The sequence below is a fragment of the Capra hircus genome, chromosome 4 (assembly GCF_001704415.2).
Source record: "Capra hircus breed San Clemente chromosome 4, ASM170441v1, whole genome shotgun sequence".
Lineage (NCBI taxonomy): Eukaryota > Metazoa > Chordata > Mammalia > Artiodactyla > Bovidae > Capra > Capra hircus.
Window position 1 is genome coordinate 110,890,185 of NC_030811.1, and position 14,074 is coordinate 110,904,258.

Consider the following 14,074-nt stretch of genomic DNA (forward strand, 5'->3'; position numbering starts at 1 on the left):
GGCAAAACCTTTGGGATCTGGGGTTAAGTCTAGAAGACCTCATGGAGAATACGGATATCAAGTATTGAAAGAAATATAAGACATAAATTAGTAGAGGGGAGTTTAAACGGATGATAAAATCATCCGTAGCAAGAGGACAAAGTTTGGTTACTTCAAAAAAAGAGGAATGTATAATATACTTGGTTGGCTACACTCATGTCAGTTGGCTTAAATGTTTTACTTATTTTTAAAAGTACTCTAAGTTTTTCTTTCAGTTGCACTGTTAAAATGAACTGGCAAATAACAATTTCCTCATCTAGTAAGTGATGCTGTTAGTTTCATTTCTGAAGACAAAATTCTATCAGGCCAGATTTCAACCTCAACCAGTTTAAAATAAATAAGTGTAGTAGGAAATGCCTGCCTAGCTCAGAGCTCACTCGAATCTGCATAGTGACAAATTCAAACATAAAGAAAATTTCAATTTATTACAGTAACTTTTGTTTTATTTAGAAACCATTCTAAAAATGGAAACAAAATTGTTAATTACACTCTAGTAAGATAAAACTTAGTTGTAAAGTGGTTGAGAAAGGAGAAAATTTGTTTTTCATCATAACTGCATTTAAGTTTAATAAAAAAAGATATCTTACTTGCATGAGTTCAAAAATTTCTTTCTTTGTGCTTTTAAGTTCTAAGAAAAATCCATATGGATAAGAACACTTAAGAATGCGTCGAGTTTTTAAGAGCACATGAACTGCATCTTCAATGAAAGTGGTATCTGGACAGGCTCCTTCAGCTATAAAGTAAACCAGGCACAGTAAAAAAATTTCTTTGCAAATATGCTGTTATAAAATTAATTAAACAACTAAGTATTCTTAAAAGAAAGAAAAAAAAAGACAAATCTCCAAGAAGAAACTGAAGAAGCTGTATCTATATCATAATATTTACTTGAATCAGACTAAAAACCTATGTAAAACTCATACATTTTGCATTTATGTGACCTGCATACATTTATAAATGGAACACGCCCCTGCAGTAGCCCAGGAATGCATCCTAAAGGAATGCATACAATGATCCTGGATTCTGTTCTCACCCTGTTTGTAAACAAAACTAGCTTTACGTTCTAGGCCTTACTAAGTTTCTCAGGTTGTCCCCAGCAGAATTTAGAATAAATGCCTTGCTAAGTTCTTAAAAAAAAAAAAAGAGTCTAATTATAAATTATGCTTCTGTAAAAATGATATTGTAAGGTAAAAGATATAACATTGTGGGGGAACAACTGGGTAGCGAATGCATTAGCAGTAAACGAACACTTCACGGAGAGAAAGAACAGAACAGGGGAAGAGCAGCTTTATTTCCTCCTTTCTTAGTCTTCTTTTGATTCTTTCTTATATCTCACTATGCTGTCTAGAACCTCCAAAAGGTTGAACAGAAGCAGCAATTCAAATCTGCAAGTATTTACTTTACATTTACATGTTTTGGGCACTGTTCTAAGCATTAGGAACACATCGGTGACAGAACATACTGTATAATCTGTGAGGATTTTTTTCTTTCAGTTTTTACTGCGGACAATTAACACTTCAAGGGTTTACTATTGACTTGATATAGTTATGTCATTACTATGGTCTAAGAACTAGTAATTAACAAGGAGATTAAGCTGCTATTGATGCTTTTTGTCCCATTCTAAGCTATTTAGCTTACGGTTATTGTTTTAGTAAAAAAGTTATTCTCATGAAAAGGCTGTTAGTACTCACTACTTTTATAAAATGGACCAAAAAAACATAAAGATGATCAATTGCATTTTAGGCTTGAAACTTTTTATATTTATGCTATGATAATTTAAAAAACATGACTTTTTACAACAAACATGCCAGAACCTGTATGCTGTATAGTCACTGTGAGGTATCTATTATATTCAAATTATATAACTAGTATTCAATCCATTTTTAGGAATGTTCTTTTTGAACTTCCGTTTTCGGAACCGTAAGTGCTATCTCATGACTTTGCTTTTTGACTCCAATGTCCATTATTTACCAATGAGATGATTTTCTCCCAAACTTGTACTTGACTTCCATTCCATAAGGCATTCTGCTAAATTTCTCAAGAATCTTTGGGAGTTAGTCATACAACTGGATAGCTTGTGAATCCTGCTCTGTTAAGTAGGTCAGGGATGCCTTTTCGGTCCATATACTTTTGCCCACATTGTAGAGCATCAGCAATGGTGCAGAGTAAGCAAAACCATGATGTGTGCTGAGGAGAAGATGAGGTAAGCCAGATGGAAACCTAATCAGAGGCCTCAAATGCTAAAATGCACTCTGGACTTCAAAGAACTCCAAACTACCAAATAGGCTAATGGAGATAATGTATTCCTTTAAGGGTCTTAATCTCCTGCCAAAGAAGTGACTTAAGCATGACAGATATTTTATATTAACTATCATATATATCACTTATAACTTACTTTCTTTGAGAGCTCTACTCAATTGCTCCATCTTTTCTTTGGCTGTTTTAAGAAGGCGTTGTTCTAACTAAAGGAATAGAAATAAACATATCATTTTCTTTCTTACTCACAACAGTATTATACAGTACATCTGAAATGATATAGGACATACCTGATAGCTATGTTCATGATTTTTAAATCTTGTATAATAGTGCATGAATCTGTCAAGTTCCTGAAATCGCTTGTGTTTTTTTTCCGCCTAAGAAACAGAAGTCCAAATGACTTTTATAATATAAACAAAAGTACTAGCTACTAAAATTAGGCTTTTGACCACACAAAAAATTATTAGTAAAAGATAGTAATGCATACAAATTTGTTGCTTGCTTTGCTGAGAAAATAATAACCAATACATTTTAAATGCTTTCCAGAATAAAGTCTTGCATTGGTATTTTCTGTGACAAACCACTGAATCCACTATTCCCAGAGTGTGAAGTAAATATGTCTCTCAAGCCCTATGGTCATCAAATCTTCAATGTTTTATTATATTGCATATTGCTATGGACTAAAACGTGTCTCCCATCAAATTCATATGCTGAATGTCTAACCCCCAAAGTGACTATATTTGGAAACAGTCCCTGTGATATCACCCTGTGAGGCGATAAAGGGGGAACAAGGTCATGAGGGTGGAGAACTAATCCAACAGAGCTGGCGCTCTTGCAAGCAGAGGAAGGGACACCAGAGCTTGCTCTCCCTCCCTGTGAAGACACAGTAAGCAGACAGCTGCCTGTAAGCCAGGGGGAGTCAGCACCAGAAGCTGACCCAGCACAGGCCTTGGCCCTGGACTCCATAGTCTCAACAACTGTGAAAAACACATTTTGTCATTTGAGCCACTTGGTCTGAGGTATTTTGTTATGGCAGCCAAGCAGACTAAGATACCTATTGTATGAAATAACATATCATATTGTTGATATAATGTTAAAATTATTTTTGAGTCATTTTAGAGTTATGCTGGGATATATGTCTTTTCTGATATTACCCATATAAACAAGAAAAAATTTTAAAAAAAGAAAGCTCAGGCTTATAGAGCCATTTTGTTTAAATTAAAGGCTACTTAAAAGTGTATTGAATTTAATGCCTCATTACAATAAAGGTAGGAAAAGAAGAAATGCAAAATACTTCCACTGGTATTAAGCGGCTTAACCAGAGGTCTTGGCTTAAACAGTTTTCTCTACCTCCACAGTCATTTCCTTGGATTGCTCCTCCACATGCTGAATGACTTCATAGCGAGTACATCTGTAATATCCTCCAGTGGAAGAACTATGTTTTTTCCATTCTTCCAGACAAATCCAGCAAAAGTCATACTTGCACTGCAAAAGAAAACATATGTGCAAACATCTCCCCATGTTGGTATGCAAATTACTTTTCAATTCCTAGTTAATCAATTAGTTAAGAGATTAAACAATCCTGCCTGTGTGACCAGGGACACAAACCTTCTCAAAGACAAGCCCTCTGTTTCAGGTCGTCTCTGAAGGCCTTATCTGCACTATGGAAAGATGTGGGCGTAGTTTAGAATTATTGTTTATAAGGATAAATTAAAATATAAATAATATTAAGTAATCTCAAGAAATCTTTAAAAATATCAATATGATACTCTTTCCAAATAACAAAAACAGATACTGACAAATGTTTCATTTTTCACGTGCATAGTAATCTTACTTTGGTCTCTAAAGCTCTACCAGTGTATCTGAAAACTTCTGTTGACTTTGACAAACTGGTTTTGAAACTGGGAATAAGTTAAAAAGGTCTTTAATCAGAACATCTAACAAAAAACCTATTTCTCTTTAAAAAAATTCTTTCTTAATTACTGTAACTGCAAACAATGCCAAAAATATGAGCATTCCAGTATGAAAATATATCCTTTTTTTCTCTTAAATGTTTATGGATTTTGAGTCAGAAAGATCTTTCTAATTTAAATCAATGTTTTCTCGTGGTACATTTACAGCTTATTTTTTAAAAATATTTACATCTTTGATCTGTATCTATGAACTAAACTTTCTTCCACGCAGCTGTCCAGTTGTCTCAATACCATTTATTACACAGCCCACATTTCTCTACTGGTTGGCGATGCTTCCTTTACTAACACTAAATCCCCATGTATGTATCTATTTCCCTGGGCTTTGTTTCGTTGATCTGTAGATTCATGTACCAGAGCTATGCTGTTTTAATTACTGAGCCTTTATAGTGTGGCCTACTATTTGGACATGGCAACCCACTCAATACTCTTGCTTGGCAAATCCCATGGATGGAGGAGCCTGGTTAGGCTAGTCCATGGGGTCGCTAGGAGTCGGACACGACTGAGTGACTTCACTTTCACTTCTCACTTGCATGCATTGGAGAAGGAAATGGCAACCCACTCCAGTATTCTTGCCTGGAGAATCCCAGGGACGGGGGAGCCTGGTGGGCTGCTGTCTCTGGAGTCTCACAGAGTCGGACACGACTGAAGCGACTTAGCGGCGGCAGCAGCAGTTCCTCCTCACTGCTCTTTTTCAAAGTTTTTTGGCTCTTATTTCGTTTCTCCATATGAACTTTTGGATTAACTTGTCTAGATGAAGAAATAAAACCTGCTGGTATTTTTGTTGCAATCTTTCTAAGAACTTCGTTAGCCTTCCATTTGTTTGTCCACTTCTAAGACCTAAAGATAGAGGTCTTAACATTTTCTTCAGGTGAAAGTGAAGTCGCTCAGTCGAGTCCGACTCTTTGCGACCCCATGGACTGTAGCCTACCAGGCTTCTCCGTCCATGGGATTCTCCAGGCAAGAATACTGGAGTGGGTTGCCATTTCCTTCTCCAGGGGATCTTCCTGACCCAGGGATTGAACCTGGGTCTCCCGCATTGGAGGCAGGCGCTTTAACCTCTGAGCCCCCAGGGAAGCCCTTTCTTCTCTTACACATTTCTTAAGCTTCTTTCTAGATAGAGGAAGTCTTTCCTTTCAGCATATACTCTATCTGGATGTTGCTGGAACACGTGAAGGCTATTACTCTCTGCATATCATTTTTGTATTCTGCTAGTTAATTAAGTTTTTATTGTTTGCAGTAGTTTTTCAGTTGATTCTTGTGGGTTTTCTAGGTATACAATTATGCTGTCTGTAAAAAAAAGAGACAATTTTACTACCTCATTTCTAATCTTTACATCTTCAATTTCTTTTCATTGTTAAATTATGTTGACTGGTATCCTCGGTCCATTGTTAATAATATTTGTGATGAGAGCATTTTTATGTTGTTCTCAATTTTAGGAGAGTGCCACTAGTTTCCCCACTAAATACCATGCTAATTTTTGGACTAAAGTAAATTTATTTTTATCATACTTAAAAGGAAAATTTTGTGTATTCCTATTTCTTTGTGTGTCTTACAAAGAATGGTTGCTGAGTTTTTGTTAAATCCATTTTTAGCATCTACAGAAAATTTACATAGTTTTTCGTCTTGTATCTACTAAGATAACGTACAGTAATAGCTTTTTAAATATCAAACCATTCTTATATTCCTGAAAGAAACCCCAAGTGATTAATTACCTTTTTAAAGAATTAAAAACATGTTTTTTCATTTAGATATAACCGATGGTCAATTACTCTCCTAATGCACTCTGCTGGATTATATTCGCTAATATCTGTATTTTCTCCTCCAATATCTTATTTAGGACTCGTGCATTGTTATTCATAAATAAGACTGATCTATACTTTCAATGGGGTTTCCAGGTGGTGTTAGTGGTAAAGAACCTGCCTGCCAATGCAGGAGACTCGAGAGAGAGGTGCGTTCAATCCCTGGGTTGGGAAGATCTCCTGGAGAAGGAAATGGCAACCTGCTCCAGTATTCTTGCCAGGGAAATCCCATGGTCAGAGGAGTCTGGCAGGCTACAGTCCTTGGGATTGCAAAGAGTTGGACATGACTCAGTGTGCACGCACGCGCGTGCACACACACACACACACACACACATTCAATACTTATCAAGCACTCATATCAAGGCTCTACTCATTTTATAATAATAATCTGAAAGTTTCCAGGTTTTTCCTTTTTGTCCCAGAAACAGTTCAAATCATATTGAAATTACTTATTCCTTAAGTTTTGATAAAATTTTATTGTGAAACTGTTAAGGGCTATTGCTTTTAAAGAAAACATTGTTGAAAAAAACTCATCTGGGGAGTGAGTTTGTTCGGATATTTCTTCTAGGGTTAGTTTAATAAATTAAATTTTCTTAGAAAATCAATCCATTTCAAATCCAAGTTCAAACTTATCTGAGAGTTGAGCAAAATTATCTATTATTATTTTACATTCTATGATAAGAATTTTACATTCTATGATAAGAAAAAGAAAATAGAACTTTGATAATTTTTAATTTTTTAGTTGCAGCATATAAATTTTCCACAGAGCCAGATCAAATTTCAAGTGATTTAAAATGTGTAAGAATATAAAATTTAAATAGTTTCCTAAAAATCATCTAAAGGGAAATGAATTGAGTTTTTTTAAAAAATGAACCTATTTTTATATTGCCAAATCTGTCATTGTTTTAAAATGTTTGACAATTTGATTCCAGATAGTAAAAACTATCTATTGAGTAATAATAAACACTGAAGAATTAATAAAGGCATATTATCATTTAGTCATTGTGTTATAATATGGATTCAATTACATGTGACTTCTTGTTCTACCTTAAAAGTTAAAAAAAACCTCTAAAAGCCTAAAAACTTTCACTTTCTAGATGTCTCCTTTTATGTCATAAGAATGAAAGAATTACTCATCAGTTTCCTCTGTTGAATGCAAATACTAAAACAAAATTCTGTAAAGCAATTATCCTTCAGTGAAAAAAAATTATCGGAATGAGATAGGACAGGGCCTGAGTTTGCTGGAAATAAATTTTGTTTGATGACGTACAGAAACTGACCATAAGAAATAGGCATGCATTTACATACATACAATTTTAAATAAACTATTAAAAAATGTTGAGCAACAACAAAAAAAATAAGGCTATTCTTATAGAATGTAAGCGCTCCTTTTAATATATAACAGAAGCTTAAGCAAACTTTAAAATAAGTTACCCTGTATCATTAGCCTGATTAATTAGTTCATGAAAATATTTATTTACTTGATATGTATTCATCAACTACTTACTAGTTGGTGAGTGCTATGACTGAAATAAAGGTAACGGTAGATTTGGTCTTTTTATTAGTACCCCACCTGTTGATTTTTTTATGGTCAACCTTTTGTTGTGTGAAAAATTTTCTTTTACACATCTATGTAGTCTGTATCAGACTGTCCAAGAAAAAACCAAATGAATGTTGGAAATACAACTGCATATAAATGAAAGAATTTTGGCCTGATCAGCTGAACTAACAAGTACTCCTGAGCATTCAAAACACTGTAGAAAGTTTTTCTTCTGAGGAAATCACTGCTGTCTCACTAAGACAATTCACTCATGTTAATTTATTATAATATAAAACCATCTGGCAACTGTCATTATTTTTGAAGTCATAGTAATAATGATTATTAGCTTCAAGGTAAAAAAATCAATAAGTACTTAGAGAAGATATTGATGTATTTTATCAAAATCTTAACTGTATGGGTTTCTTTCACATCCTAAATCAGAATAATTATATTGCTCTTCTCTCAATAATTTCAAATAAATATTTTTATATACATGGCATTTCCAAGGAAAAGGAAATAAACTGAGACAGTACAATTAAACAAAAATGGTCATGAAAGTAGGCATGGATTAATAAAATATTCTTAACTTCTAGAATATTTGTTTTAAATATAGTAGTTTCTTTCTGTGCAACTAGGTCAGGAGGGTAGCCTTTTAAAAGTAATTATTAATTTTTAGCCAAGTGACATTTTCACTTTTAATATAGTAATGAGTTACTTATTTAATTGATTGTATTGGCAAACCTAAAGTCTGTACACTGCTTTGGGCACTTTTCTTATACAGGATTTAAATTTGGGCTTAAAGGGTTCGCTTGGGGCCTGATTTGAACCTTGAGATTAAGCAGTATGCTCCGAAATAGGCTTTGTAACATCTCTATTAAGGTAGCACTTGATCATTTACACATTTACATATATACAGAACTCTCTCAGGATCATGGACTCTGGCATTTCTGACTGGATAAGGACCACTGAGTCCTTACCTTTGCTTTTAACATTCACTATGATTGTAAAATTTAGTAATATAAATCAACATTTATGCTAATTAACAAAGAATGTAGAATACAACCTCCTAGAGTCACTCTGAAAGATAAGGTTTTTATGCTTACAGTATTTGTCCTTTGGATTCACAATCAAATTACGGTTCTAACTGCAAAGCAAGTACAATCCTCTTTGACTTACCTTAGCACATTGCATGTGATTGCATCCCTCGTTCTTCTGTATTGGAGACTTACAATTTGCACAAGGCTTGGAGTTAGTTAACAACCAGAGACAATTGGCAGCATCCTCATAAGCTTCGCTGACTCCCACAACTTTGGGTATTAAGCACAAATACAAAAATAAACAATTTAGTGTACAACTTCAAATGGAAAAGCACTCAAAGTTTTCTTTGCAGGTTGCCTCTCAATATTAAATATATATATTTATTTTCCTACCAGAGTCTATGGCAAAGTTTTAATCCATGATTATTTAAGATAAACTAAAAATGAATCCAACAACATGTCTAGAACTAAATTCATTATTTCCCCCAAATCTCCTTTCTCTATCTCCTTCCTGGTAAATGACTGATTATCCACCCAGAATCAATATAGGAAGAACATGATCCTTGGACATCTTCCTCTTTGCCTCATATGCTGTATCCCGTGGGTTCTCTCTCTTACTTTTTCATATCCATCTCCTCTCCATTTCCAGCTAGGATCCTCCGAACCTTTTGCCTAGACAATTAAAACACAGAAACCAGCTTATCTCCCCAGATCCTTCTACCTCATCCCCCAAACCCACACTAAATTGCCTCTGTAAATTGATCTTTTAAAAATACAAATCTTTAAATCTTTTAGTTGTTCCTCACTGATTACAAGATTAATCACATTTCTTTAGCAAAGAACACAACGGCCTTCATGACTTGGCCACCTACTGACTACCTGGCAAGGTCCTCCCACCTGCTATCCCCACACCAACCTTATACTCTTCACCATCTTGTAAACTATTCATTCTACTTTAATATGAGATCTGCAATCTTAAAGAACGCCAGTGTTTTTAAAGACTCTACATTTTACGTTTTATATTCTATAAATCCCCACCACCACCTACGGAGAGATTTACGGGCTGGAGAGAGTGGCAGACGGGTAATTTAAAATTTATTTTTCCTGCAAGATTGTCAGTACTCAAGTTTGCTTTCTAACTTCAAGTACAGAGGAAAGTTCTACCTTTTCTTCACTGAAAGAGATTCTGAAAATCACTGTGAAATTCTTGACAGTGGTCCATTCTATTAAGGCCCTTATTATATGCAGATTGTCTAGAAAGGGTGGGGTAAGAGGTTAGCCCTACTGAAAGCAGGGGAGAAATCAACTCTAAGTTTTGAAGTCTAAAAGAAAAGTCACTCAACTCCCAGATTCAAGTCCCTGGAGAGGGAAGGGGACAAAGCTTTGCACGGTCTGACCCTTGGGAATTAGTTCTGCATATGAACTGGAAGTCCTGAGCACCATCAGGAGCCTACTGATGGTGTCTTGCCACATGGAACCCTTCGTTCCTATCTACTTAAGTTTGTGTCAACAACACAACAGCAGCTACTGCTCGACTGCAAAGCGCTGCTATTCCACACAGCAGAGAGAAACAACTGCGGCCGTGAACTGCTCAGACTCCACTCCATTTCTAAACCCACCTGGGAAGATGGTTTCATTAGGGTGCTGGTGCAGAGAACTGTTTGATAATTTGGTGGAAAACAGGAGTTTCAGAAGGAACTTACTACCCTTCAGTTCAGTTCAGTCGCTCAATCGTGATCGACTCTTTGCAAACTCATGAATCAGAGCACGCCAGGACTCCTTGTCCATCAACAACTCCCAGAGTTAACTCAAACTCACGTCCATCGAGTCGGTGATGCCATCCAGCCATTTCATCCTCTGTTGTCCCCTTCTCCTCCTATCCACAATGCCTCCCAGCATCAGGATCTTTTCAAATGAGTCAACTCTTCTCATGAGGTGGCCAAATACTGGAGCTTCAGCTTCAGCATCAGTCCTTCCAATGAACACCCAGGACTGATCACCTTTAGGATGGACTGGTTGGATCTCCCTGAAGTCCAAGGGACTCTCAAGAATCTTCTCCAACACCACAGTTCAAAAGCTTCAATTTTTCGGTGCTCAGCATTCTTCACAGTCCAACTCTCACATCCATACATGACCACAGGAAAAACCATAGCCTTGACTAGACAGACCTTTGTTGGCAAAGTAATGTCTCTGCTTTTCAATATGCTATCTAGGTTGGTCATAACTTTCCTTCCAAGGAGCAAGTGTCTTTTAATTTCATGGCTGCAATTACCATCTGCAGTGATTTTGGAGCCCCCAAAAATAAAGTCTGACACTGTTTCCCCATCTAATTCCCATGAAGTGATGGGGCCAGATGCCATGATCTTAGTTTTCTGAATGCTGAGCTTTAAGCCAACTTTTTCACTCTCCTCTTTCACTTTCATCAAGAGGCTCTTTCGTTCCTCTTCACTTTCTGCCATAAGGGTGGTGTCACCTGCATATTCGAGGTTGTTGATATTTTTCCTGGCAATCTTGATTCTAGCTTATGCTTCTTCCAGCTCAGCGTTTCTCATGATGTACTCTGCATATAAGTTAAATAAGCAGGGTGACAATATACAGCCTTGACGTACTCCTTTTCCTATTTGGAACCAGTCTGTTCCATATCCAGTTCTAACTGTTGCTTCTTGACCTGCATATAGGTTTCTCAAGAGGCAGGTCAGGTGGTCTGGTATTCCCATCTCTTTCAGAATTTTCCACAGTTTATTGTGATGCAAACAGTCAAAGGCTTTGGCATACTCAATAAAGCAGAAAGAGATGTTTTTCTGGAACTCTCTTGCTTTTTTGATGATCCAGCAGATGTTGACAATTTGATCTCTGGTTCCTCTGCCTTTTCTAAAACCAGCTTGAACATCTGGAAGTTCATGGTTCACGTACTGCTGAAGCCTGGCTTGGAGAATTTTGAGCATTACTTTACTAGAGTGTGAGATGAGTGCAACTGTGCGGTAGTTTTGGGCATTCTTTGGCATTGCCTTTCTTTGGGATTAGAATGAAAACTGACCTTTTCCAGTCCTGTGGCCATTGCTGACTTTTCCAAATTTGCTGGCATATTGAGTGCAGCACTTTCACAGCATCATCTTTCAGGAGTTGAAATAGCTCAACTGGAATTCCAGCACCTCCACTAGCTTTGTTTGCAGTGGCTTCCTAAGGCCCACTTGACTTCACATTCCAGGATGTCTGGCTCTAGGCGAGTGATCACACCATCGTGATTATCTGGGTCGTGAAGATCTTTTTTGTACAGTTCTTCTGTGTATTCTTGCTACCTCTTCTTAGTATCTTCTGCTTCTGTTAGGTCCATACCATTTCTGTCCTTTATCGAGCCCATCTCTGCATGAAATGTTCCCTTGGTATTTCTAATTTTCTTGAAGAGATCTCTAGTCTTTCCCATTCTGTTGTTTTCCTCTATTTCTTTGCATTGATCGCTGAGGAAGGCTTTCTTATCTCTCCTTGCTATTCTTTGAAACTCTGCATTCAGATGCTTATATCTTTCCTTTTCACTTCACTTCTTTTCACAGCTATTTGTAAGGCCTTCTTGGACAGCCATTTTGCTTTTTTGCATTTCTTTTCCATGGGGATGGTCTTGATCCCTGTCTCCTGTACAACTGCATGAACCTCTGTCCATAGTTCATCAGGCCCTCTGTCTATCAGATCTAGTCCCTTAAATCTATTTCTCACTTCCACTGTATAATCGTAAGGGATTTGATTTAGTTCATACCTGAATGGTCTAGTGGTTTTCCCTACTTTCTTCAATTAAGTCTGAATTTGGCAATAAGGAGTTCATGATCTGAGCCACAGTCAGCTCCCAGTCTTGTTTTTGCTGACTGTATAGAGCTTCTCCATCTTTGGCTGCAAAGAATATAATCAATCTGATTTTGGTGTTGACCATCTGGTGATGTCCATGTGTAAAGTTACTACCCTTAGCGGCTACTAATCAGCTCTGGAGGTAATGCTGTTTACAAAAGGTGCTGCTAGAAAACCTAATTACTAAGTACAATGTCTGATTTTTGTTTAAAAGCAGTGGCCTTTCTCCTCCATTTAGCGACAACATTATTTTTAGCTCAGAGGCTCTAATATATTCTTACGACATTTATTGTCCATTGTTACAATAAATAAAGCACAAAGACATTTAAACAAAGCAGCTGTGTGGCCTGCAACATAACAGTTTTTTTCTCATACCCTTGGAGAACGAATGCTAGTTTCTGATTGCATTCTAGCGGATTATATGAAGTGAATGGTGTTCAGAAAATAATCGACTATCAGAACAAAAAATCCTTGTGCTAGAAAAAATGCCTTCACTACCAGTGCTCTGAACATGCTCATTTCAGACATCTGCCCTTTGTATATACTTTTCTCAATATCCACAACATGCAAGGTCCCTTCAGTCTACCTGGTGAGCCCTCTTCACCCTCTCAGACTTTCAAACTCATTTTTCAGCTGCATGTTGATCTTGATCTTCTTTCCTTAATTATCCAGTCTCTTTCTAAGAAAAATTAACTTCATTTAATCAAGTATTACAGTATAACAATATATTAACAGAATCAACATCCATAAGTGAAAACTAAGTTGCTTATAAAGACTGAATTCTTAAAAACTATTTGAATTTCATTTAGTAACCATTATTATGTGTACTATGAAAAAATGCTGGTGTTAAATTTTTATAAATTATCATTTCACAGAAAATATAATCATTCCTGTTTCTTGCTCTGATTAGCTACAACAGAGGTAGGTTCGGTACTCAAAGACAGTGTTTCAACTTTATATGGAATTAATTCTTTCAACTAATAATTGAAAGAATATTTTCTCAGTATATTTTCTAGTATTTTCCCATCAATTAGAATTTGTCACTCCTTTTAAGTCTCGTAATTTAAAGACTCTGGAAAACTAGGGATAAGGGAGAAAACAATCTCATGAACCTACCAGTTCTGTTGAAAATTCTTATGCCAAATATATGTGACCCTGACCCAAACTAATATGTAAACCCAATACAGTAGTAAATCAAACTTTTCTTTTTTAGAGTATTATTTTTGTGTTAGTATATTTAATGATGATGTTCTACTTAAGTATTACAACTGGCCTATTATTGTTTGCTTTAAGTCTTACCATAAATTTCACATGCTTAAAAGTGGCCATTAAGAGTATACTGGTCACCACCGGCTTTCACTGTGGTGAGCATGCACCAGGACAGTGACAAAGCTTTCTTAGCAACAGGGAATTTTCTCTGCAGTCCTGGTGGTGGTTCCCTCTACAGAAGACCACTTGCGGGTGTCCTGGGTCTCTTGCTTCCTATTGAATTTTCTAAAGTTCCTCCATCTTTCTGAAATAAGATACCATTTGGGACTGTGAGGGTGATCTTCAGTTTTTAACTTGAGGTCTCCCTATCTGAGTACCAGAGACAGC

The 14,074-nt window shown here is 36.3% G+C and overlaps 1 protein-coding gene across 4 annotated transcripts in view; it reads right to left on the reverse strand.

Annotated features, from left to right (window-relative positions):
* ANKIB1 (ankyrin repeat and IBR domain containing 1) overlaps positions 1–14,074 on the reverse strand; it is a 154,963-nt gene that overhangs the window by 11,831 nt on the left and 129,058 nt on the right. For all 4 annotated transcript variants that reach the window (XM_005678911.3, XM_018047437.1, XM_013963123.2 and 1 more), the window contains 5 exons: positions 8,781–8,911; positions 3,643–3,777; positions 2,583–2,669; positions 2,432–2,498; positions 627–772 (listed from right to left, as the gene is read on the reverse strand). In XM_005678911.3, the coding sequence (XP_005678968.2) occupies positions 627–772; positions 2,432–2,498; positions 2,583–2,669; positions 3,643–3,777; positions 8,781–8,911 (566 nt within the window). The remainder of the gene's footprint in view (positions 1–626; positions 773–2,431; positions 2,499–2,582; positions 2,670–3,642; positions 3,778–8,780; positions 8,912–14,074) is intronic.